The following is a 27061-nucleotide window of genomic DNA, read 5'->3' on the forward strand; positions in this document are numbered from 1 at the left end:
TTTTGTCTTTCTACAAACCCTTGAAAATTACAATCTGGAAAAAAAAAAGCAAAGATAAAAAGAAAACTAAACCATGAAGTAAATAAGACATTTCTTCCCATGAAATTCAAATCAGTTCCTCTTTCCAGATCCTAAGAAGCCCATTTAATTAGGATTTTGCCTGTGTCCTGCTAAATATCTGTAATAGGCATACTGTGTCTGCGCATTCTCAGGCAGAGTGTTGTGCCTTCCCATTTGACCCTTCTTTTATTCCTGCAGGGAGAGGTTTTATAACTGTTTGTTTATTCTTCCAATTTAGCAAGTTTGTTTATCTATAAAATTCTATGCTAAATAGATCACCTACCAACCAGTGGGTAATTACTTGATTTTTTTATTTGTTGGTCTGTCTCCTGACCTGAAATATGAATTCCGTGGGAAAGAGATTTTATCTGTATTGTTAAATCCTACATCCCAGCATCCAGCGACAGTAGCTGCACATAGTAAATAGTCAGTTACTACTTGTCCAATGGGTCAGGGATCATTTGGGCAGGGGAAGAGTGTGAAGGGATTATTATTTTTCCTTTAGCCATGTTTTTTTTGTTTTGGTCCTTAAAGCAAGGGTAGTTCACAGGGAGGACTTTTAAAGTACATGTTGCTAAACTTGGTGTTTTAAGGTAAACTGAGTAAGAAGCTCTTTTGTCTCTCCTCAGCACTACTATCAGTGTGTTTTAGTTTTGCCTTCTAAACTGCACTATAAACTCCTCCAGAGGAAGGTGTGTGTCATGTCCTCTGGGTCTGGTCCTCACTGGTCTCAACACAGTTTCTTATACCTAGTGAGTGTTTATTAAATCTTGATTAATAGCAGATTTACCCACTATACCTACAAGGGCTGTTGACTGGGTAAATGTACAAGCAGGAAATTTAAATGAATTAAAATAAATTTTACATATTATATTATTTTCATAAGATTTATGTGAATATCATAATGAAATTCTTTTTGTGTATGTTATATACTTTAGTAAGTTGAAGACATGTTATTATGGCAGGGTTTACATTCTGCATATTTGGGGTGGAGAAAAAAAAGCCTACTGCTCAAAAGCCATGCTATTCTCCAAATAAAAACAACGCTTAAATGTTTTACCCTAATGTTGGAATGACTGACTGTTTTGGTAGCTTTGGCTTATGATGTGTTAGTAATCATTCACCCATCTTATTCCCTCTGCATACTTGATGTTATATAGCATCAATTGTCTCTGAAAAACAAGATGACTTCTTGTTTCATTTGCCCTTCAGGTTGAATAGTGGAGGTGCCGGAGCATGATTGTTCCCTCTGCAGGGCTAACGGTCAGACAGCATCAGGGCTACCCTGAGACAGCAGCCTCTGCTTAGGCTAAGTCTGGACACAGAGTGTTTAACCTTTCAATAATTCTTCTTCTCCCAAATAAGCAAATGCTGCTGGGGCCCTTTGCTGAAGTCACTAGAGGAGAATCTATAGCTCCACAGATCAGCCACAGGGAAGGTTCTCTAAAAGTAACAAATCTTTTCTGTTGCACCATGCTTTTTCTAGAAGCTTTTTGTCATTCTAGCAATAAACTGTTTTCCACTTGCTGCCGTAGCAACAAGACCTGAAGTCACTTCCTCCTCCAGTTTGTGGTTTGATTATATGAGCACTAAGATTGTACCCAGAACTAGAAGAAAATATTATACTGGGGAAACCTGTAGACATTACCTGCTTCTTTGGTTAGAGAATTACTTATGTACATTCTCAGTTATTTTCTTGAAAGGAGAGGTCATTTAGGAAATCTTGGAAGTGGTGAATCCAAATCCACAGGTCCTTAGTAAATGCTGCTGCTGAAGTTCTTAGGTGGCTGCATCTGGCCATGCAAAGAACAGTTTTCTCTTTCAAATTCTCTGTGGCTACCTCAGAGCAAAAGCCAAAATGTTAAGAGTCCCTTCTTGTGCACCAGTCATAGGAACTCTCAAGTTTTCTCAAGAGTCTTTGTTTAACACAAAAATGTGAAGTTCAATTTTAGAATAAAACTTTCTTTACCAAAAGAATAGAATTCTGATGGATTCTGGCTTTAGTTGATGCCTTTAAAGTTATTTTAAACATTTATTACTGAATTTTATTTTATCTTGTAGTAGAACCTGCTCAGTATAGAAGTTAGATGATCTTATAACTGGAGACAAAGGTCAAGGATTAATTATAACCACAAGTAGCCTCGTGGCCCACCAGAACTAAAGACTAGAGAATACTAAGGGGTTTAAAGTGAGAATGTATTACAAGTTGCTCTTTTTCTATATTTTATTATGGTAAAGATGTATGTGACTAAGAATTAAATCTGGTAGCATATTGACAAGAAACAATGGGAAGAAAGGTTAAGAATAGGAATTTGTACCTTTCCAGAACTATCTAGACAGGGAATGCACTGAAATTTCCAAAGAAAAATTCCTCTAAGTCGTAGTATTATGTTGTCTCTCTGTTAGGAAATGCTATTTTTCTTAATAAATTAAAACTCCAAACTTCCAGGGTTTCACACAGAAAAAACACTCTTCTGTGGGTATGGGTCGCTGGACCAAAAAGATTCTTCCCTTGCCTCTCTATACATAGCTGAGTCAGGGTAAGAACATTCTAAACAGACTTTTCTAAAGACTAGGGGCTTAAAGCAGGAAATGCCACAGAGCCACGTAATCTGCATTTGGAATGTAGCTGCTTTCTGTGGCCCATAATGGCTGTACCGTGGTGCTGTAAGAGGAAGGATGAGATCCTGCCTGGATTCTAGAAGTCTGTGCCTGGGCCTGCCTCCTCATGGAGGCACCATTTTTACATCCCCAGCTAGAAATTTTCTCCCAGACAACCAGCATTCTCAAAATCCTAACCAAGATATTCTGCATCCAATGAGCTACTCTTTACATTTCTATTTAATAATATCCTACTCTGCCAAGCACTGCACTGGACACTTTAGATACTTATCTCATTTAAATATCCTATATGGTTTGTGTTATTGACCTCATTTTATAAAGAAGGTAAGGTTCAAAAAATTTAAAGCATTTTTCTTCCCAGAGTGACACAGTAAATTAAGTGACGGGGCTGGGCTACAAACCTGGTTCTGTTACACTCTCAAGCGCCTTCTTCAGCCCCCATAGTGCCCTGCAGTTTCAGAGTGCTGCCCTGGGGGGTTTTAGGTTTCATATTATTAAGGGAGACAAAACCTCTTTTCACTGGCAATATTATAGCTCCTAACTTATGCACTGAAACTGTGTTTCAGTCCTGTCTGAACTGTGTTCAGGATCCAGTCTTTGTCAGTACCTAGAAGACGGCTAACAGGGAGAAGGGAGGAGAATACTAGAGACAGACTGTTCCACCAGGGCCCACGTGGACAGCAGTCACCCTCATCAGAAATGGCCAATCTGTTGCATATCTGCCTTCCTCAGCACTGTTTAAGTTTTAATTATCTTCCAACTGTCGAGCTGCTGTTGAGGATCACAGAGAACAAAGGAGGGCTGTTATATTTTTCAGCAGTGCCCCTCTCTGCACACTGATGAAGTCACTAGCTGCCACTGCCCTTATTATCAGGTTAAATCAGAGTCTGACTTTGGAGAGATGGTGCTGAAAAGAAAAGAAAAAAATCTTAAGCTTTACCTCTTACTAAAAATCTTTTGTGACAAAGAGAATGTGTTATTTACATCTCTTGTTTAGATGTTATGACCCAGATGCAAGTTTTCCTTTGTTTTTCAAACAAGTTAAAAAGAGAGAGAGAGAGGAATCTCTCCTATGCCCAGCCCATGGATTTTCAGTAGCTCGGGTAGTAATAACTTCTCTCCCACTTCAGGGTGCTCCACTGTGAGCCCCACAGAGGAAATCTGCTCGTGGTCAGGAATGGCATCCATGCCTCCTCCCTCTCTCTCTAAGCTGGATAGGGCCTCTGAGATCTTAATGCAGAGCTCCAGGCTGCCCTACAGTCACAGAAGTTGGGGGATTAGTTGAAGCCTATTTGCTATTTCTAGTTGAGATCTTTAGTAAAGGAGAGTCCTGTGGTATGCAACTCCTTACTGGAGAAAAGGAGCATGGTTTCTTATGATTTTTGTTAACATTTTTAAAAATGTGTATTTGAACAAGGACTTTATTCCATATTTTGTAAATTATGCTGTGATTTTATGGAGACTTAGAAAGTATTGTAGAACTAGAATAATTAAACTTATTATAAGCATTATATATAACAGGCTAATCAAGAAGTGTGATGTAGAGTGGTGAATTGCTAATTTGACTTCAGGATTATACAGCAGAGATAACATTATGTTCATTTATATAGAACTTTTTATCTGGAGGCACCTCGTGTGCTTTTCCAATCCTATGTATTATCTTGTTTGTTATCACAAACACTATCATTAAGACTGTAAAATGTATTCTGGTACAATTTTTTATTTTCAGTTTCTTATAATTGGGGGATGAAGGAGGGGAAGGTTGCATATTTTCTCCTATTCCTGATATTTATACCAGGGTAAAATTGGGGAAATGACTATTATCTAAACCTGGAAAGCCTGGTTCCATATAATGTTTTAAAAAGAAAGAAAGGGAAGGAAGGAACATTATTGCATCCCCATAGGTCAGCCTGGACTGTTAACCTTAAGAACTGCCAATAGGGAAAGCCCTATTAGCACTTCCTGGCTCCTCTACCTTGTACAGTTTTAGGAGAGCTGTCTATCCTTTGGTAGAAACTCAACCTAGGGAACAGGAAAATGATATGATCCAATTCCACTACACCACATTCCCTCCATTCCCTCCAAGATTGCAGACAGCAGTGCATGGGCTACCACAACTAGAGTGGTTGAAAGTGCTATGCTGGTTGAGTTCTTGTGGGTTTAGGAAATGGACAAAATTAGATTCAGGCCACGGTGCCAGGCTTAACACATCCCTTCCCTTCCAGAAAGCCCAGAGAGTGTCACTACCAAGAGTAAAAAACAACACAGCCTGTTCTACCCAGACCATTTAGAACTTAATTTAAACAAACCCCACCTATCCGCCCAAACGCAGTAAATTCAGCACCTTCTGTCTGCCTTGAGGGCTGGAGAGAACAGATCGGCGAGATGTCCTGTTTAACCAGAGGGCTGTGGTGCATGCAGCAGTTGCCCTGACCTCCTGCACAGGAAGCATGGTGTCTCCCTGTAGTGGGTATGGACACCCTGAGCAGCCAGTCCAGGAGATAGCATTTATCCTGGTTATGAAGATGAGTGATTGGCTCATGTCAAGGAGCAGATGGCTAAATGAGGTGCACGGGGAATGCCATGAGATTCAGGCTTGAAGAAACAGGAGGGAAAATAGCCCATGATACAAAAACCCCAAATGTAGTCTCTTAAATGAATTTGTTAAATTGCCATTTACATTATACAGTTAACTTGGAGTGATGAGAGATGTAAGGAAATTACTGAATTACTGAACAGCAATTAACTCAGAAGTAAAATTCTATCATCTGAACCAAAGGTGGTTTTACACAGTGGGGGGAGACTGTCACTAAAACCTTGCTCAGTCTGTCATTTCCTCATTGAAATCTGTTCATTTAATACATCCCATCCTTCAGAGTGCATAGTTCATAATGTGGGAGAGTGTTACCAGTTAATCTAGTTATTTTTTCTGGTTCTTCCTTTGAATTCCAGTAAGACGGTATGTGACACCGTCCCCATGGGTTTGTATGACAATCAGAAGAATGACTTTGTCTGTTCATTAACCTGTGAACTGTCAGGTCCCTTCGGAGAGGGAAAGGAGCAAGTCACTCCAAGGTTAATGCCTGTTTGTCAGCGGTGAGGGCTCCAGGGAGTCACAGAGGGTGAACAGGCCGAGATGCTCAAGACCTGCTCTGTGAAACTCTGCACTGTGTGCAGATGCCGGAGCTGTGTGGTCAGGACAGGAGGGAGGCTGCGGGGCAGGCTGGGTCACTGCAGATCCCTTCCTGTGGTCAGGAGAAGGCTTCCTGTCAGTCAAGTGGGGGGCTGGCGTAAGTATATAGGTAACTTCCTAAAGAGGATTTAGGAGCAATATTAAAATATAAGAAACTATGAGTGGTTTTCAGCAGCAGTTTCTGTGGATTTTTCTTTTAGATGAGAAAGCAATATTGATTTCATGCATTTGTCTCTAATGGATGAAATCTTCCATTGAGTTGGAAAGCATTTGATTTCATGTGTGTTTGTGCACCTGTGCACAGGCACATTCCTAACTACAAGGCGAGGATAGAAGCTCTTCGTTATTCTCCAGCATCAATGTCTCATTGACATATAATCTTTCTGACATTCAGCGGTTGAGCTGAACAGAACCTGGTTTGATTTTCTAGGCAAATCAAATCTATGTTCTACTTCATTCTCCGTAAAGTGGTATCTCCCTAATTTTGCTGTTCTACTTCTAGACTCAGTTGGAGCTAGCCCTAAAGAGCAGGTACAGGGTCTAAAGTCAAGTTCAAAGTCTCCTTTAGTCCATACCCTGGTACATTGTAATTTACATAATATATTCTGTTATCTTTGGATGCGTTGTTATGGAAGCTCATTTTCTTTAACAACTTTTCTTTTCTTTTTACCCCACAGGTATATTCGAATAGTTGGGACTCACAACACAGTGAACAAGATTTTTCACATTGTGGCTTTTGAATGTATGTTCACAAACAAAACCTTTACTCTTGAGAAGGGGCTGATAGGTAAGTATTACAATTACATTTGTGTATATAACTTATCTTCAGATTTTTTTTATTCCATTAAGTCTATTTAACCCACCTCTTTAACAGCTTTGACTAAGAACTCTGGTTGATTTGAATACCTTATAGCTGAGTGACATAGGAGAGGGCTTGTATTTTAGAAGTAGTCAAAATAATAATTCCAGTAAACTTAAAAGAATACAAATATTATAGCAGTAATTATGGTTGAAAATGTTTTAGTGATTCATTCAGATTTGCTGTGTGAGGAATGGTTTTGGTAGTTAGACAAAGCCTTTGACACCAAAGGGTTTTCTTTCTTTAATGGTAGACAAGAACAGGAAGGAAGTCTGTATAATACTGATCCAGTGCTCATACTTTTCCAAAGCTATGCAGGTATTTGGCCTTTAATTTGATATGAATGTCGTGCGTAGCTGTGAGAGTATCTTCTTTTCATGGACACATCAGTCCATATTTGCCCTGTTTAGCTATGTTCACCTCAAGAAAATGCCTACACATAATTTAAATAAGATCAGAATAACTGAATTGTCATTATGAAAGTCAGGTTATCTTGTGGGAAATGCTGCCTGACTGCTCTTTCAGAACAATATTTTAAATTTTGATTTAGTTGTTGATTTGGTTGTTTTCTCTTGTGTTTTGTTTTGTTTTTGTTTTTGTTCTAGGTAATATTTAGTCTGGCATTGTGTACAGTCCAGCCCAGATCTTGACATTCTAAATATCATGAGTGGCTTTTCCCATCCACACTGATTAGTCTTCATTTTCCCACGCCCACAGGTTTTTACTCACCTCATTCAAAGATAGTCTGACTAATCAGATCCTTGAATCTATGCCTTTATTGTAACTTGTCTGAAAAGGGACTCTGTATGTTCAAGGGGAGGGTGAGATGCCCTTGCCTTGGTGTACCTGAAATAGAATTCTTTACTTTTACAAAGGGACTCATTTCTCCTCTCCTTTTCAAGTCCTGTCCATGCTGAGACACGTAACATATTGACACAGGCTATAAAAACACAATGATGACCAGAATGGGAAAAATAAATGTAATTTGAAAATGTTTACTATTGAGCAGTCATTAAGTCTAAATTTTCCTAACACCTTCTGTGTCCTAAATGTAATCCTTTCCTTAGGGAAGTTTGGGAGAGTAATACGATTAAAGTAGCTATAGCAGAAATTGTTCCAATGTGTAGAGAACTTTTAGAGCTAAATTAAAATAAATAATTTGGTTTTAGCTTTGTTAGGGGTGTAATTTTTAATAGTTAAATGCAATTGTTAATTTTGTGACTTAAATAATTACAAAGTTAACAGTGCTGCAGTGTTACCTGATATTACCAAGGCTTTTAATTCTGTGGGCTGTTTGGAATTATGGTGACAGAGGGCCTGGGAGAAGGCCTTTTCACCTGCTGCCCACACTGTTTTACAGACCGTAGGCCTCACTGTGTATGCGATTGTGTCACTGTGGGCGCCCTTCTGAGAAGGACTGCAGACACCAAACCGCCTTCCTAGGCACAGGGCAGGTCATGGTGGGCTACTCATTTCAGTCCAGGGCACTGCGTTTCAAACATGCCACATGGAAGGTGCCACCTACTTACATCCCCCTTCTTACTGGAGGAAGAACAGGTTTGTGGACACTGTAATTATTCAAGAAACAGGTCTGTCCGGCCTGAGAGGCCATTACAGGCATTAAACTCAGGATCAGTTGTAGTGAGCAATGCTGTGGTAGGTCTGCATGTTTTGTCCAACAGAGATGGTCAGCCTTCTCAGAAGCCTCAGTAGTCTCAGGCACACCAGAGAAGGAAAGGAGAGTGCAGAGGCAAGGAGTGTTGTCCGTGTCTGGTCAGACGCTCTTCTTCAGGCCCTTCCCATGATGCTCACGAGTCTGCCTGCAGAGAGCACTGTGTCATTGCCATCACCGTCCCTCAACCACGTGGGAGCAGTGGGGCGGGTGGGCAGATACATGCGTGTACTTGTTGATACACGGCCAGTGATGGGATCCCCTCTGGCCCTCCTCCTGCCATCTGCACAGCTCAAAGCTGACCCCATGCTGGGCAGACAGGGAGGTGGCATGGGACATGAGGGAGTACCGGGGGATCTCAATATCCTTCGTCTGACATGGCAGCTCTGCTAAGTTTAAAGGAGTATTTGAAATCGTACTGGCCAGCTTTCCATGTGGATGACCCCAGGTGCATTTTGGCTGCACGTGGGCCTCAGCCAGCCTCTCTACAGGGACCTCCAAGAGAGGACTGGAGGCACAGTGTATGTCAGAGTCATCCAGAGTTATTTTAAAATTAGAACTGCCTACTAACGCCTTTCTATATCCTGTGAAATATGTACACCTCCCTTGAGAACCATTGATATAAACTCCATATTTTCATGGGGAAAAAAAGTAAAACTGAAGTAAAGTCATCAGAATATCCAGTAGGGCATCAAACCTTACTTTTATATTTTAAGATTCAGACACTTTTTTCACAGTTCCTGGTCTTTATTTCATAGTCCAGGCTACTCAGAGTAGTAGTACTCTCCTTATATACTTTCAAATTACTTTAAAAATATTTACTTTTTAAAAAATCAGATTTCCACATTATTATTTAAAATGTATAATGATGCCAGGGGAAAAAAATAAACATCTTTTATAATTTATATGATTTAGTCTTTATGAGACTTTATAAGACTTAATCTTCCTTTCTCACCAAAGGGTTTCTTTCCCATTGTTACTGGCTGCCTGTCATCCTTTATCTGCCCCCCTCTGTGGGTTCATGTAACTGTGGGCATGAGCCCCGCCTCGGCTGCCCTGAGCAGGTCTGGACGTCAGGCCCACGCACAGCACTCTTCCTGCCTGACCTGCTGTTGCTGCCACAAACCCTGCCTGCCGGGTGGCTGCTTCTGGATGCACTGGGATGTATTCCGGGAAGAATCAGCCTGTGATGACTGTCTCTTCTTTGCTAGGAAACACTTGTAGGAAACTCTAACCTGTCTTACCAGGGAGGTATGGAAGAAATAGAAGAAATAATTGGAGTAGATATGAGTGCTATTAAATAAGCATTCAACCTCCCAAAGACTGAGTTTGCTTTTCCTTGGAATTCCATTTTGTGATACATACATGGCATTTGCCAAGTCCTTCCACTTCTTCCATTTCTTTTCATTTAATCTTGTATTTAAATTCACTTGTTTGAATACCCAACTAGTTATTCAGGTAGAGAGAATAGTATATACCACCCAGCTGAAAGAACTGTGAACTCATAGAAAACCTAGTTTTATCTGTATTCTATTTACTTCCTCCCTATCATATTATTTTGAAGCCAATCCCAGACATTTTATTATCTTACCCATAAATATTTCAGTATGAATCTCTAAAAGTAAGACTTCTTTTTTTGTAGCCATAAATACAATATCATTATAATATCCCAAAACAGAACCATAACTCCTTATGAGTGTTGAACATCTAGTCTGTTCAGATGCCCTCAATTGGATCAGTCTGGAGTGAGTAGGTGCCACATCTCTAGCACCAAATGCAATGGTGTATTTTTTCCCTACATGTATGTATAACAGTAACAATATTATACATAGAAGTAATAGTAGTATAACTTCATTCGGGTTCCCGGACCCGATTCCATGTGTGTAAGTATGTGGGAGGGGTTTTCCCACACATGCTTACACCAAATGATTCTCGAACACCAGCAGGGTGTTGGAGAACTCAACTCAGTTCTGATGCTGTCTGCCCAGAGACAGCACCAGATGCCCAGGTTAAGGGCTGTGTCCTCCAAAACTGCCCTCTACTCCCTCAACTCCAGATGCTGGTCGCAAGCCCCAGGCTTACCTGTGCTTCTGACCTACCAGCTAGAGATTGGAGGTTCCCATGACTTCCCCTTAGGTTCAGTTAATTTGCTAGAGCGGCCCACAGAACTCAGGAAAACATTTACGTTTACCAGTTTAATTAAGGATACCATAAAGGATACAAGTTAACAACCAGTTGAACAGAGACATAGGGCAAGGTCCTGAATAAAGGAACTTCTGTCCTCATGGAGCTTGGGGCTTGGCTGGGTGACGCGTGGAGGCATTCTGGTTCCCAAGCATGGAAGCTCTCCAACCGAGAAGCCAGATGCAGCCAAGCAGGGCAGGCAGAGCAGAGCAGAGAAAGTGAGAGCAAAAAACTCCTCTCATGGGTTTTGTGAAGGCTTCCTTACAGTCAGGACTGACTAAATTATTGGCCATTGACTGATTCAGACTCCAGACCCTGCCCCTGGGGGTTGGGGCGTCCAAAAGTCTCTCATTAACATGACAAAACACCAGTTTCACCTTCAAGACCTGCAGTGTTTTCAGAAACTGTGGATGAAGACCACATATACCTGGGTAATATATATTTGGTCATGTGAATGACCAACTATGGATTTCTTATAACTCATTATAAAGCATTAGGTTATAAAATCAGAATTCAGATAAGGTCCATACTATCAACAAATAGCTTTTATGACTCTTAAATCTCTTTAAATCTAAGTTTCCTTTCTTGTGTCTATCTGTCTTTTTCCCTCTCTCTCTAGTTACAACTTACTTGTCGAAAAAACTATTTTTTTGTCCTGTAGAGTTTCTAACAACCTAGATTTTGGTGATTGAATCCCCATGATGACATTTAACATGTTGCTCTGTTGTGTTTCTTGGAAGTTGGTAATCAGATAGAGGCTTAATCTGATTCAGGGATTTTCTATAGGTGGTGGTATACGTGTCTTCCAAGAAGCACAGAAGCTCTTTTTGGTTGTCTCTCTCTTTTCGTTATTCACATCCATTCGTGATTATTTCCTAGATGCATTATCTCATAATTTGAAATTACAGAATGGTTCTATTCTAATTGTCATTCCTCCCCCTTTTAATAGCTAGATAGAGAGAAATTTCCTCAGTACTCCGGAGATGCATTTTGCCTTAGAAAAGAAGGATAAACATTTTATATATATATATATATATAAATTTTTTTTTTACCAGTTTTCAAACTAAAGAGGTGGTTATCTAGCATCCTGCAAAGGTGACCAGTGAGGTTTGTTTGTGGGGGTTTTTTGCACGGGCTTGGGGAGGGAAGGGGAGTACATATCATTTTGAATTTATGGATTTAAACAAATTAGACTTTAACAAATTGGGATTTTTAAAATTATGTATGGTTATTATTATTGATATTCAGATTGTCCCCATCTTTATCCTCTTCATATTGCCTCTGGAGTCCTCTAACATGATCTCAATAATCCTCAGTAGTTCCTTGATTTCTGGCATGTCAGATATATCAGGTTCATCTTGCACATTTCCTGCTTCTGATCTGGAATCATCCATTTCTGCAAGAAGCCGTAGTTCCTTTAGGTGGGAAATGATATTTGGAAACCTAAGTCTAAGCATTTACTACTGTTTTGGTCACTATTTCTAGGCTTTTTCAGTGGACAGGACTAGGAAACACGTGCACACATATTTATTTATTTATATACCGTATACTTAACAGGTAAACTATATCATGAGTACATGTGGACACTTCTAATTAAAATGAATGCACAAAGTTTTTGTTTAACCTTTTGATCTTTCAGCTCCTTTTTTCTGTACTAAAAATCTTGGTTATCTGCAATACAGCACAATAGTTCATTCGCTTTGTCTCCGGTACCTACAAGAGTCTCGAGAGTTACAGTACCAATATTATCATGAACCATATGATTATTGAAAATAGTTTTAAGATTTTTCAATTATTTTGGGGGCCCTTAGGATATATCCCACTAGAGACATACAGTAAAATTATTGTGTTTTAAAGTCACTTAAAGGAGGGCGGAACCAACATGGCAGCGTGAGTAGGACAGTGGGAATCTCCTCCCAAAAACATATATACTTTTGAAAATACAACAAACACAACTAGCCCTAAAAGAGAGACCAGAAGACACAGGACAGTGGCCAGACTGCAGCTACACCAGCAAGAACCCAGCGACTGGTGAAAGGGGTAAGATACAAGCCCCGGCCTGCGGGACCCGAGCGCCCCTCCCCCCAGCTCCCGGCGGGAGAACAATAGGCAGAGCGGGAGGGAGACGGAGCCCAGGACTGCCGAACACCCAGCCCCAGCCACCCCCACCAGAGCACAGACACAGTGCGTGGGTGGAGGGCCCTGGATACTAGGGGAACAGGGCAGTAAGACCTCTGAGCGGGTGCCGAAGCTGATGCCCCTGTGACAAAGAAAAGCGGGGGCTTTTTGAAAGTCTTAAAGGGACAGAGACTTAACAGCTTGACGGAAACAACCCAGGTCACAGTACAGCAGCTGGAAATTACAGGGAAAACCGGGTGCACTAACCCCCTGGGCAACAGCTCTGAGACCCCTCACGGAGTTAAACAGTCAAGCAGCACCCCCATCCATTACCCCACCCAGCGCTGCGAAAGCAGAGAAGCAGCCTGAGACAAACTCCGCCCACAGAAAGGGAAATTTCTCCCTTCCCGCCAGGCAAGACACAAAGACCCACTCTACACACAATTACCCAACACAAGCCACTAGGGGTCGCAGTTGTCCCAGTAAAGAAAGGCCAGTAGCAAGTGAAAATTTTGGCCCTCCCAGCTGACAGTCAATAGCACCTGTCAACATGAAAAGGCAAAAAAATATGATCCAGACAAGACTAACCCAGACAGCTTCGGCATCTGCTACATCTTCCCCTGAGAAGGAATCTGGGGAGATAGATTTAGCCAGTCTTCCTGAAAAAGAATTCAAAACAAAAGTCATAACCATGCTGATGGACTTGCAGAGAAATATGCAAGAACTAAGGAAGGAGAATTCAGAAATAAAACAAGCTCTGGAAGGACTTCAAAACAGAATGGACGAGATGCAAGAGACCATTAATGGACTAGAAAACAGAGAACAGGAACGCAGAGAAGCTGATGCAGAGAGAGATAAAAGGATCTCCAGGAATGAAAGAATTTTAAGAGAGCTGAGTGATCAATATAAAAGAAATAATATAAGAATCATAGGCATTCCAGAAGAAGTAGAGAGAGAAAAGGGGATAGAAAATGTCTTTGAAGAAATAATTGCTGAAAACTTCCCCAAACTAGGGGAAGAAATGGCCTCTCAGACCACAGAGGTACACAGAACTCCCATGACAAGGGATCCAAGGAGGGCAACACCAAGACACATAATAATTAAAATGGCAAAGATCAAAGACAAGGACAAAGTATTACAGGCAGCCAGAGAGAAAAAAAAGGTTACCTACAAAGGAAAACCCATCAGGCTATCATCAGACTTCTCAACAGAAACCCTACAGGCCAGAAGAGAATGGCATGATATACTTAATGCAATGAAACATAAGGGCCTCGGACCAAGACTACTGTATCCAGCACGAATATAATTTAAATATGAAGGAGGGATTAAACAATTCCCAGACAAGCAAAAGTTGAGGGAATTTGCCTCCCACAAACCATCTCTACAGGGCATCCTACAGGGACTGCTCTAGATGGGAGCACTCCTAAAAAGAGCACAGAACAAAACACCCAACATATGAAGAAGGGAGGAGGAGGAATAAGAAGGGAGAGAAATAAAGAATCATCAGACTGTGTTTATAATAGCTCAACAAGCGAGTTAAGTTAGACAGTAAGATAGTAAAGAAGCTAACCCTAAACCTTTGGTAACCACAGACTTAAAGCCTGCAATGGCAATAAATTCATACCTTTCAATGATCACCCTAAATGTAAATGGACTGAATGCACCAATCAAAAGACACAGAGTAATTGAATGGATAAAAAAAGCAAGATCCATCCATATGCTGCTTCCAAGAGACTCACCTCAAACCGAAAGACGTGCACAGACTTAAAGTCAAGGGATGGAAAAAGATATATCAAGCAAACAACAGAGAGAAGAAAGCAGGTGTTGCAATTCTGGTATCAGACAAAACAGACTTCAAAATAAAGAAAGTAACAAAAGACAAAGAAGGACATTACATAATGATAAAGGGCTCAGTCCAACAAGAGGATATAACCATTATAAATATATATGCACCCAATACAGGAGCACCAACATACCTGAAACAAATATTAACAGAACTAAAGGAGGAAATAGAATGCAATGCATTCATTCTAGGAGACTTCAACACACCACTCACTCCAAAGGACAGATCCACCAGACAGAAAATAAGTAAGGACACAGAGGCACTGAACAACACACTAGAACAGATGGACCTAATAGACATCTATAGAACTCTACATCCAAAAGCAACAGGATATACATTCTTCTCAAGTGCACATGGAACATTCTCCAGAATAGACCACATACTAGGACACAAAAAGAGCCTCAGTAAATTCCAAAAGGTTGAAACCCTACCAACCAACTTTTCAGACCACAAAGGCATTAAACTAGAAATAAACTGTTCAAAGAAAGCAAAAAGGCTCACAAACACATGGAGGCTAAACAACACGCTCCTAAATAATCAATGGATCAATGACCAAATCAAAATGGAGATCCAGCAATATATGGAAACAAATGACAACAACAACACTAAGCCCCAACTTCTGTGGGACACAGCAAAAGCAGTCTTAAGAGGAAAGTATATAGCAATCCAAGCATATTTAAAAAAGGAAGAACAAGCCCAAATGAATGGTCTAATGTCACAATTATCGAAATTGGAAAAAGAAGAACAAATGAGGCCTAAGGTCAGCAGAAGGAGGGACATAATAAAGATCAGAGAAGAAATAAATAAAATTGAGAAGAATAAAACAACAGCAAAAATCAATGAAACCAACAGCTGGTTCTTCGAGAAAATAAACAAAATAGATAAGCCTCTAGCCAGACTTATTAAGAGGAAAAGAGAGTCAACACAAATCAACAGTATCAGAAACGAGAAAGGAAAAATCACGACAGACCCCGCAGAAATACAAAGAATTATTAGAGAATACTATGAAAACCTATATGCTAACAAGCTGGGAAACCTAGGAGAAATGGACAACTTCCTAGAAAAATACAACCTTCCAAGACTGACCCAAAAAGAAACAGAAAATTTAAACAGACCAATTACCAGCAACGAAATTGAAGTGGTAATCAAAAAACTACCAAAGAACAAAACCCCGAGGCCAGATGGATTTACCTCGGAATTTTATCAGACATACAGGGAAGACATAATACCCATTCTCCATGAAGTTTTCCAAGAAATAGAAGAGGAGGGGATACTCCCAAACTCATTCTATGAAGCTAACATCACCCTAATACCAAAACCAGGCAAAGACACCACCAAAAAAGAAAACTACAGACCAATATCCCTGATGAACGTAGACGCAAAAATACTCAACAAAATTTTAGCAAACCGAATTCAAAAATACATCAAAAGGATCGTACACCATGACCAAGTGGGATTCATCCCAGGGATGCAAGGATGGCACAACATTCGAAAGTCCATCAATATCATCCACCACATCAACAAAAAGAAAGACAAAAACGACATGATCATCTCCATAGATGCTGAAAAAGCATTTGACAAAGTTCAACATCCATTCATGATAAAAACTCTCAGCAAAATGGGAATAGAAGGCAAGTACCTCAACATAATAAAGGCCATATATGACAAACCCACAGCCAATATTATACTGAACAGCGAGAAGCTGAAAGCATTTCCGCTGAGATCGGGAACTAGACAGGGATGCCCACTTTCCCCACTGTTATTTAACATAGTACTGGAGGTCCTAGCCATGGCAATCAGACAAAACAAAAAAATACAAGGAATCCAGATTGGCAAAGAAGAAGTTAAACTGTCACTATTTGCAGATGACATGATACTGTACATAAAAAACCCTAAAGACTCCACCTCAGAACTACTAGAACTGATATCGGAATACAGCAAAGTTGCAGGATACAAAATCAACACACAGAAATCTGTGGCTTTCCTATACACCAACAATGAACCAACAGAAAGAGATATCAGGAAAACAACTCCATTCACAATTGCATCAAAAAAAATAAAATACCTAGGAATAAACCTAACCAAAGAAGTGAAAGACTTATATTCTGAAAACTACAAGTCACTCTTAAAAGAAATTAAAGGGGACACTAACAGATGGAAACGCATCCCATGCTCATGGCTAGGAAGAATTAATATCGTCAAAATGGCCATCCTGCCCAAAGCAATATACAGATTTGATGCAATCCCTATGAAACTACCAGCAACATTCTTCAATGAACTGGAACAAATAATTCAAAAATTCATATGGAAACACCAAAGACCCCGAATAGCCAAAGCAATCCTGAGAAAGAAGAATAAAGTAGAGGGGATCTCACTCCCCAACTTCAAGCTCTATTATAAAGCCATAGTAATCAAGACAATTTGGTACTGGCACAAGAACAGAGCCACAGACCAATGGAACAGACTAGACAATCCAGACATTAACCCAGACATATATGGTCAATTAATATTTGATAAAGGAGCCATGGACATACAATGGCGAAATCACAGTCTCTTCAACAGATGGTGCTGGCAAAACTGGATAGCTACATGTAGGAGAATGAAAGTGGACCATTGTCTAACCCCATACACAAAAGTAAACTCAAAATGGATCAAAGACCTGAATGTAAGTCACGAAACCATTAAACTCTTGGAAGAAAACATAGGCAAAAACCTCTTAGACATAAACATGAGTGACTTCTTCTTGAACATATCTCCCCAGGCAAGGAAAACAACAGCAAAAATGAACAAGTGGGACTATATTAAACTGAAAAGCTTCTGTACAGCAAAAGACACCATCAATAGAACAAAAAGGAAACCTACAGTATGGGAGAATATATTTGAAAATGACACATCCGATAAAGGCTTGACGTCCAGAATATATAAAGAGCTCACACGCCTCAACAAACAAAAAACAAATAACCCAATTAAAAAATGGGCAAAGGAACTGAACAGACGGTTCTCCAAAAAAGAAATACAGATGGGCAACAGACACATGAAAAGATGCTCCACATCACTAATTATCAGAGAAATGCAAATTAAAACTACAATGAGGTATCACCTCACACCAGTAAGGATGGCTGCCATCCAAAAGACAAACAACAACAAATGTTGGCGAGGCTGTGGAGAAATGGGAACCCTCCTATACTGCTGGTGGGAATGTAAGTTAGTTCAACCATTGTGGAAAGCAGTATGGAGGTACATCAAAATGCTCAAAATAGACTTACCATTTGACCCAGGAATTGCACTCCTAGGAATTTACCCTAAGAATGCAGCAATCAAGTATGAGAAAGACCAATGTACCCCTATGTTTATCGCTGCACTATTTACAATAGCCAAGAATTGGAAGCAACCTAAATGTCCATCGATACATGAATGGATAAAGAAGATGTGGTACATATACACAATGGAATACTTCTCAGCCATAAGAAAAGGGCAAATCCAACCATTTGCAGCAACATGGATGGAGCTGGAGGGTATTATGCTCAGTGAAACAAGCCAAGCAGAGAAAGAGATATACCAAATGATTTCACTCATCTGTGGAATATAAGTACAAAGGAAAAACTGAAGGAACAAAACAGCAGCAGAATCACAGAACTCAAGAATGGACTAACAGGTACCAAAGGGAAAGGGACTGGGGAGGATGGGTGGGTAGGGAGGGATAAGGGGGGGGAGAAGTAGGGGGCTATTAAGATTAGCATGCATGGGGGGGTAGGAGAAAAGGGAGGGCTGTACAACACAGAGAAGGCAAGTAGTGATTCTACAACATTTTGCTATGCTGATGGACAGTGACTGTAAGGGGGTTTATAGGGGGGACCTGGTATAGGGGAGAGCCTAGTAAACATAATATTCGTCATGTAAGTGTAGATTAGTGATACAAAAAAAAAAAAAAGGCAGTTCCTGTGTGGTAACCTCCAATGAGTTCTACACAAGGGTATAATGGCCATATGAAAGTGTAGGCAAAGGGTCTGTTTGTGTTTATACAGAGGATCAAAGCCTAATTGGGCTACCCCGAAAATGAACTAAGATATGATATGAAAAAGAACTTCCAACATCAGCACTCTCGGGAAGACTCATGACAGAAGATGATCAGCAAAAAAAAAAAAAAAAAAAACCCCAACAAAGATCCACGCACTGCCACAAGTGTAGATGCACTCATCCCACCAGTTCCTGGACTTGCCATGGGAATGAAGAAGGAGATATCTAAGCTGGCCTGTGCATACAGTAAAACAACAAATTTGACTGGATCTATACTGTTGGAACTCAACCAAGAATTAGGAGAAGTGCAAATTGTAGCACTCCAAAATCTTACAACTACAGACTATTTACTGTTAAAAGAACATATGGGATGTGAACAGTCCCCAGGAATGGGTTGTTTTAATTTGTCTGATTTCTCTCAGACTGTTCAAGTTCAGTTGTACAATATCCACCATATCATAGATAAGTTTTCACAAATGCCTAAGGTGCCTAACTGGTTTTCTTGGTTTCACTGGAGATGGCTGGTAATTACAGGTATGCTTTGGTTATGTAACTATACTCCTATTATGTTAATGTGTGTGCGCAATTTAAGTAGTAGCTTAAAACCTATCCATGCTGAAGTTACTCTACAAGAAGATATGTCAAAGAAATAATCAATCTTCCCAGGTTTTCTTCTGCCTGCTACTTCTATAGCTTTTCTTCTTCTTTCCTAATTACAACCCTTAAATAGAATTTGTGCCTCATATCGAATTTACCGAGTATCATAATTCTTCCAAGTGGTAAAGATACCTCAAGACAAACGCTGGGCATAGAAGCTACAGGGCATAAATATGCAAAGAAGTAAAAAGCTAACCTTTTCAAACAATAAGGCTTCTCTCTCACTTACCAACTTAACATTTCCCTGTATGGCCCCGGAAGATGACTGGTTAGCCAGAGACGGGTAAGATTCCTCAAGGGAGGAACAACCTAAGACAGGCACAGTCGCAGGGGGCCATCTGGTGAGAAAATGGGGAGCAGCAGAGGTGAGGCTTAGAACCTCCCCCCTCATGTTCTGAGAGAAATCTTCTGCATACATGGATGTTTATTGCCCTGGTCTTGCTCGGATTAACACATAGTCTACAGGCACACACCTGATCATCTACATTTGCTCTCTTACAACACTAAACTATGTTTTCTACCTTTATCTCGTATCTACCTACCACTTCAGCATTTTATTAAAAATAATAATAAAGAGAGAAATGTGGTATCCACATATAAATCAAGTTTAAAAATCAAATGAATATTCATATTTGAACTGACTGTTTATAGTTCATAATGCATGAGCAAAACCGAAAGCTTCTGTGATGACTGCCCTTGCACTGTTCACCATGTAACTTATTCACTATGTAAGAATTTGTTCTCCATGTAAGAACTTGTTTGTTATGCCTCAGAAGATTGGAGACTGACGAAAATTAGGCTTGGGGTGGATTAATGATTGTGCATTGAGCATTGACTCCCCTATACAGAATTTGATTGTTGTTAACAACCATTTGATCAATAAATATGAGAGATGCCCTCACAAAAAAAAAAAAACGTACACACTTCCAATTGTAAAATAAATAAGCAACCGGGATGTAATGTATAGCATAAGGAATATAGTCAAAATATTGTAACAACTTGGTATGGTGATAGTTGGTACCTAGAATTATCATGTATATAAATGTTGAATCACTGTGTTGTACACCTGAAACTAATGTAATGTAATACTGTGTGTCAACTACCCTTCAATAAAAAAAAAAAAATCAAAAAAAAAAAATTACAAGGCATGCTAAAAGGCAAAGCACACACCGTGATAAGGCAAATCGAGCATGAGAACCAGATTCATAATGCAAAGATGTTAGAGTTACCAGACCAGTGATTCAAAATAACTACGATTAATATAATAAGAGTTCTAGTGGAAAGGCTAGACAACATGCAAGAACAGAAAAGTAACAGAAAGAAAGTGACAGAAACACCAATAAAGAATCAGAAGGAAATGTTAGAAATCAAAAAATACTGTAACAGAAATGAAAAATGTAGTTGATGAATTTATCAATTTACTGGACATGGCCAAGAAAAGAATCAAGACCTTGAAAATGTTATCAGTAGAAACTTCCAAACCTGAAACATAAAGAAAAAAAAGAATGAGAAAGATAGAATAGAATATCCAAAAACTGTAACAGCAGTACCAAAAGAAGAAAATAAGTAAGGCACAGAAGAAATTTTTGAAGAAATGATGACTGAAAATTTTCCAAAGTTAATGACAGTCACTAAACCGCAGCTCCAGGAAGCTCAGAAAACACCAAGCATATTAAGTACCCAAAAAACCTACCCCTAGTCATATCATATTCAAGAGAAAATCTTGAAGAAGATTTTTCTCAGATATTAAGTGTCTTGGACAGAGCACTGGAATGATTGGATAACCAACAAAATATGTGACATATGATACATGATGTAGGTAATAAGGTGTCACATGATCCCATGCCCAGAAGAAAACATTAGTAGAAAAGATACAACAGAAGTACATTTGGAGAACAGAAACTCAAGGAAATGGAGTAGACAGCCATGGTCTGAATCAGGTGAAATGTGGTATTTCCTTTGGCTGATGATTGGATTTAATTAAGGGTTGGTCAGGAATGTAGATATTTTGGGAAGGAGAGCTGCATGATGAATTTGCCAACCAAGTATGCATTGTTTTTTTCTGTTGTTTCCAAGGTACTCAGTAAAGTACAGTAGATCATAAAAATGCATCAGGCATTTGCCTATTTTTTTAGTAACTTAAAATCTATTGGGAAAGAAATGGTAGTCCTCATATGAAAAGAGCAAACTATGCTTAGAGTCACAGATCTGGAAATCACTTTAATTCTGAAATTAATGTGTGTGGTTTGGGAAATGATTCTATTAGTGCAAGCTTATTCCCTTGTAAGATAAAAAATAATTGGGCATAGCTCCCGTGTACTTTGTGAGGATTAAATAAAAGTATGTGAATAATCCAGCTCAAAAAAAAAAAAAAGTCACTTAAAGTAATTCTCAGTGAGGTTATGCCACTATTTCAGTATACAGTTGGATTTATTTGTTCTACTTTGCCCTCAGTATTTAATGATTACCTTTAAAATTTTTTGTTTTATAAAATGTATACAGGGTTCCAAAATCAAATTTACAAAAGAGCTCTAGTGAGAGAAATCGGGTTTCTATTGCTGTCCCTTCTATTCCTGTAAGTAATCTCTGTTTTCCCTTTAGTTTTTGGATTATCCTTCAATTTAAAAAAATGGAAAATAAGTAAATATATATATATATAATTTATATTTTTTATTCTCTCCAACATTCTTAAATAACTGGTACCACACTATATGTTGCACATACTTTTTCTTCACCTTGCTTTTTTGTACTTGACATTTGTCCCAGAGCTAGCTATACAGAAGGTATTATTCATTCATTTTTATAGCTGCATGGTACTCATTAGTGTAGATGTATTGTGGTTTATTCAACCAGTTCTCTATTAATGAACCATTTGGGCTGTTTTCAGTCTTTGCTACTACAAATTGTGTTGTTGCCTTGTGCATAAGTCTGTTCCTGTTTTTGCTAATACATCTTTGGGATAGATTCCTAGAAGAGGGATTGTGTGGTCAAAGGGTAAATGCACATGTAATTTTGCTGAATACTGCCAAATTCACCTCTATAGAGATTGTACCATTTAAAAAGTCTCATTGGCAATGAGTGATACTGACCGTTTCCCCATAGCTGTGCCAGTGGAGCATATTGTCAAACTTCTGGATTCTTGCCGGTTTGATAGGTGAGTAACAGTATTTCATTGCAGTTTTAACTGCATTTCTCTTATGAGAGAAATTGAGCATCTTTTCATATGTTTAAGGGCCATTTGTATTTCTTTTTTCTGTTTTAAACAGCTCTTCCCTTCATGTGAGTCTTGTAAATGAACAGAGAATATGTTTTTATAAGGACCTGGGGGAACAGTAAGCACTTTATACTGATATTGGAGTATGGCATTTAGCATTCCATGAATCTGGCTTCCCTTCGTAAGGTCTCCTGGTTCTTCTGAAAAACCTAAGTGCTCATAAGCCTCTCTTCATCCTTATTCTTGGCTCTGCCTCTGCTTGAGAGGTACCAACTAGAGCATGGCTCAAAATTCAAGGTTCTTTAACCCTTTCAAAGAATAAGAAGCAACATCTGTTACCAGCTTTAGGCCTGTAAGTATCATCTCCATGTCTGCCAGCATAGATCCACAAACACTGTGGCTTTTTTGTCCTTGTTAGTAACTGATGAAGGGCAACCAAATAGGCAGTAGAAGCACAGGAACTGTGTGTTGCTGAGGCTCTGGGTGCCGTCAGCGTGGAACTGGAGCCCTGGAGCCCACATTCACTTGCCGCTGTGCCACCAGCAGTACCACCAGAAGCAGATAGGAAAGAAATGTTTTCTTTCTTCTGCCCATCTTCCAGTCTCTCACCAGTTTCTTTTGTTGGCAGAACTTCAAAACTCAAGCAGGCAAGATTGAGAAATAGTTTGCAGAGCTCTAGCCTCTGAGATACAGTATAGAGCAAGGGAGGGAGTGGAGCTGAAAGCAGACAGATGACTGATAGAAAAGCAGAAAGTGTGAAAGGGACTCCATACATCAGGCAAGTTACCATCTGACTCAGAGTAGCTGGGTAAGCACATTGCAAGGCACATCAGGGTGGCGAGTGGAGAACAACAGACAAGGCACAAGCGGAGTGTGGAGAAACGTTAAATATTTAGTTGGGCTATGTGAAGGAATGAGCGTATTTTCTTGTCTAGTAAGATAAGGCTTCACAAAGAAAGGTGTTTTGAGCTGGGCCTTGGAGAATTCTGTAAATAATACAAAGCATTACAAAAGTGCTAATTTACATAACATCAAAAGCAGGAAATAGAAATAGGTGGTCTATAGTTTTTATTGTCATCTAAAAGTATTTTTGAAGTTGTAGCAGTGTGTTTAGAATTCTGTGAAGTTCCTGGGAAAGTAAACAGAGTTGGAAATCTGCTGTGAAAGACTTTTGGCATCCTCTGAACTAGGGATATGACTTCTGTGCTTTGCAATTGTGTCTTCTAGAGCAGAAACAAAGATTTGGGAGTGGGGGATCTCACCTGGGGGCAAAAGTGTTAAAATGTGGCAAAGAAGCAAACTTGGTGTAGCAGCAAAGGAGCCCTAAAGACTTTAATGCAGATTGTTTCTTAAAATGGCACTTCTGAGTCTGCACTAGTCTAGACCAAGAGGCCATGCTTTTCCCAGCCTGTTTCTTTAACCAGTTATTAAAGCTGGTTCTAATTGTCAGTGAAGCTTAACATCTTTATCTACTGTAAATTACTGGCATTAAGCAGACATTTATTAAGAGGCTGCCAAGTGTATCTTAGGCAATAGGGATAGAAAGATACAGAGGTGTAGTTTTTGCCTTAGAGAATGATATTGCTAATGGAGGAGAAAGATACTTAAATAGAAGGTGACAACACAGTAAAATAAGTCACCTGTTGGGAGATTTCAGCAGATGCTCTAGGAGCACTGGAACAAGGCACCTAACCTGAGTTGGGGGATGGTGTCAGGGAGGACCTCTCAATGGAGGTACTGAATGGGCCCGTCTTTAAGCAGAGGAAAAGGTGGAGGGTCAAGGGAGAACCACACAGAATGGTCAGTGTGTACAAAGCTTTCCTGTCTCTGACCCACTCCAAGCCAGTGTCCCTACCAGGGGACCACCCTGCACCTGGTGGGGTTGGGTGGGGGGCAGGGCGGTTGGAGAAAGAGTTGGAGTTCTTTGTGGTCTCTCACCTTTCACCTGGAGGAGATAGAGCATTACTTCCTCACAAGACCTAAGACGTTAACTAAAATTCAGATAAAGTGAATATGCCACAATGATGAATACAGAATGTAATAGTGTGTTTGCCTCCCACCCTGGGGAGCTGGTGTTCTCAAACAAGGATGGGCTACATACAGTTCTTATGTAGGGGAGAGGGCGGGGGGATGCTTAGAAAGGGACGTCCTCACAGTCACTTAGGATTCTCACTTTAGCATATGGTCCTTTGTGTTTATTTAAGTTTCATTAGCCTTTGTACATGTCTTTTACTGTTGTATTATTTTTCTTGTTTGAGAATAAATACTGCCTGGAAAGGTTTTTATTGCTCTTATTCTATAGAATCCTGCATTTTACAGGATTGAATTTTTTGGAACCTACTTATGTATCCCCTTTGCAGGGATATAGTTTGGTGGTGTGGGTATGTGGCAGGGTGTTCTGTGTGTGCCTACTGGTAAATGTAAATGTACACAGCTTGTTTGTAAGTCAGACGTCATGGAGCATATATCCAAAATTATACAACAATATCCCTTTCTCACAAACCATGGTTCTGTCTCAAACTGGCGTTATGAATAACCAGGTTGTAAATGGGCAAGCAGAGGACAAGGCGGAGGGTCAAGGGAGAATCACATAGAATGGTCAGTGCGTACAAAGCTTTCCTGTCTCGGACCCACTCCAAGCCAGTGCGTCTCCCAGCAGACCACCCTGCACCTGGTGGGGGATGACTGACAATGAAAGATATTCCAGTGGCCAAGGGAACATAAAATCTAATTTTGTTGGCCTTGTCCTGAACTCAGACCCCAATCCTCCACCCCAAAACCTGGTAGATAATTTTTTAATTTAATCCTTTAAGTAATTAATACAAATACATATTCTTATTTTCCCTCTTTTGATTAAAAATATCTTTTTCAGTTAACAGTGTTTCTTGGAGATCTTTCCTTACCAGTACATATAGAGCCCTCTTTTACTTTTTTACACTGGTGGAGGGTTCAACTGAATAATGGCTGTAATTTATTTAACCTGTCCCCTTTCATCATAGATGTGGAGGGGTTTCCAGTCTTTCACTATCAAAAACAATTCATAATGGCCCATTTTATAAGCAGTGATGTTTAATCAGAGGTGGTTCCAATAAAGCCTAAAACAAAAAAATACCCATTAAAACTCCCAGTACCAGCTACTTCGTTTGCAGGCCACAATGCAAAATGAAAACGTGAGGCCCTTTGTTCAAAGAGAAGGAAAAAAGTGCTATAAAAGGTGCTTTTAAAAAAGGCCTTTTCCTTTCTTTTGCAGTCTTTTAACTAGACATGGTGTTTTTATTTGCTGTTTAATGTCATTCTAAGAAAAATGAAACTTAAATTATTAGCATGCATTTTATCATTTATCTTTATATTGTACAAAGGTAGGTTTTTCTTAAGAATTCATTTTAATACATATTTTGCATGATCCCAATGCTTTTTATTTTTATTTATTTTTTCCTTACCATGTTATTTTTCTTTTATTAAGGTATCATTGATATACACTCTTATGAAGGTTTTGCAAGAAAAATAATGTGGTTATTACATTCACCCTTATTATCGACTCCACCTACCATACCCCATTGAAGTCACTGTCCATCAGTGTAGTAAGATGTCACAGAGTCCCTTTTTGTCTTCTCTGAGCTACACTGTCTTCCCCGTGATACCACACACACACCATGTGTACCAATCATGATACCCCTCAATCCCTTTCCCCCTCCATTCCCATCCACCCTCCCACACCCCTCCCCTTTGGTAACCACTAGTCCCTTCTTGGAGTCAGTGAGTCTGCTGCTATTTTGTTCCTTCAGTTTTGATTCATTATACTCCACAAATGAGGGAAATCATTTGGTATTAGTCTTTCTCTGCCTGACTTCTTTCACTGAGCATAATACCCTCTAGCTCCATCCATGTTGTTGCAAATGGTAGGATTTGTTTCATTTTTATGGCTGAATAGTATTCCATTGTGTATATGTACCACATCTTCATCCATTCATCTACTGATGGACACTTAGGTTGCCTCCATTTCTTGGCTACTGTAAATAGTGCTGTGATAAACATAGGGGTGCATATGTCTTTTTGAATCTCAGAAGTTGTTTTCTTTGGGTAAATTCCTAGAAGTGGAATTCCCAGGTCAAATAGTATTTCTATTTTTAGTTTTTTGAGGAACCTCCATATTGCTTTTCACAATGGTTGAACTAGTTTACATTCCCACCAGCAGTGTAGGAGGGTTCCCCTTTCTCCACATCCTCGTCAACATTTGTTGTTCATAGTCTCTTCTATGTTGGCCATCCTAACTGGTGTGAAGTGACATCTCATTGTGGTTTTAATTTGGATTTCCCTAATAATTAGCAATGTAGAACATCTTTTCAAGTGCCTGTTGGCCGTGTGAATTTCTTCTTTGGAGAAGTGTCTGTTCATCATATTCTCTGTGCATTTTTTAATAGGGTTATTTGCTTTTTGGGCATTGAGGCCTGTGAGTTCTTTGTATATTTTGGATGTTAACCCCTTGTCAGATATGTCATTTACAAATACATTCTCCCATACTGTAGGATGCCTTTTTGTTCTGCTGATGGTGTCCTTTGCTGTACAGAAGCTTTTTAGCATGATGTAGTCCCATTTGTTAATTTTTTATTTTGTTTCCCTTG

General features: G+C 39.6%; 1 protein-coding gene across 6 annotated transcripts in view; it reads left to right on the forward strand.

Moving 5' to 3' along the window:
- BTBD9 (BTB domain containing 9) overlaps positions 1–27061 on the forward strand; it is a 515751-nt gene that overhangs the window by 336803 nt on the left and 151887 nt on the right. For all 6 annotated transcript variants that reach the window (XM_036907137.2, XM_036907140.2, XM_036907136.2 and 3 more), the window contains one exon: positions 6553–6662. In XM_036907137.2, coding sequence (XP_036763032.1) covers positions 6553–6662 — 110 coding nt within the window. The remainder of the gene's footprint in view (positions 1–6552; positions 6663–27061) is intronic.

Source organism: Manis pentadactyla, chromosome 16, assembly GCF_030020395.1.
Source record: "Manis pentadactyla isolate mManPen7 chromosome 16, mManPen7.hap1, whole genome shotgun sequence".
In the NCBI taxonomy this organism is placed as follows: domain Eukaryota; kingdom Metazoa; phylum Chordata; class Mammalia; order Pholidota; family Manidae; genus Manis; species Manis pentadactyla.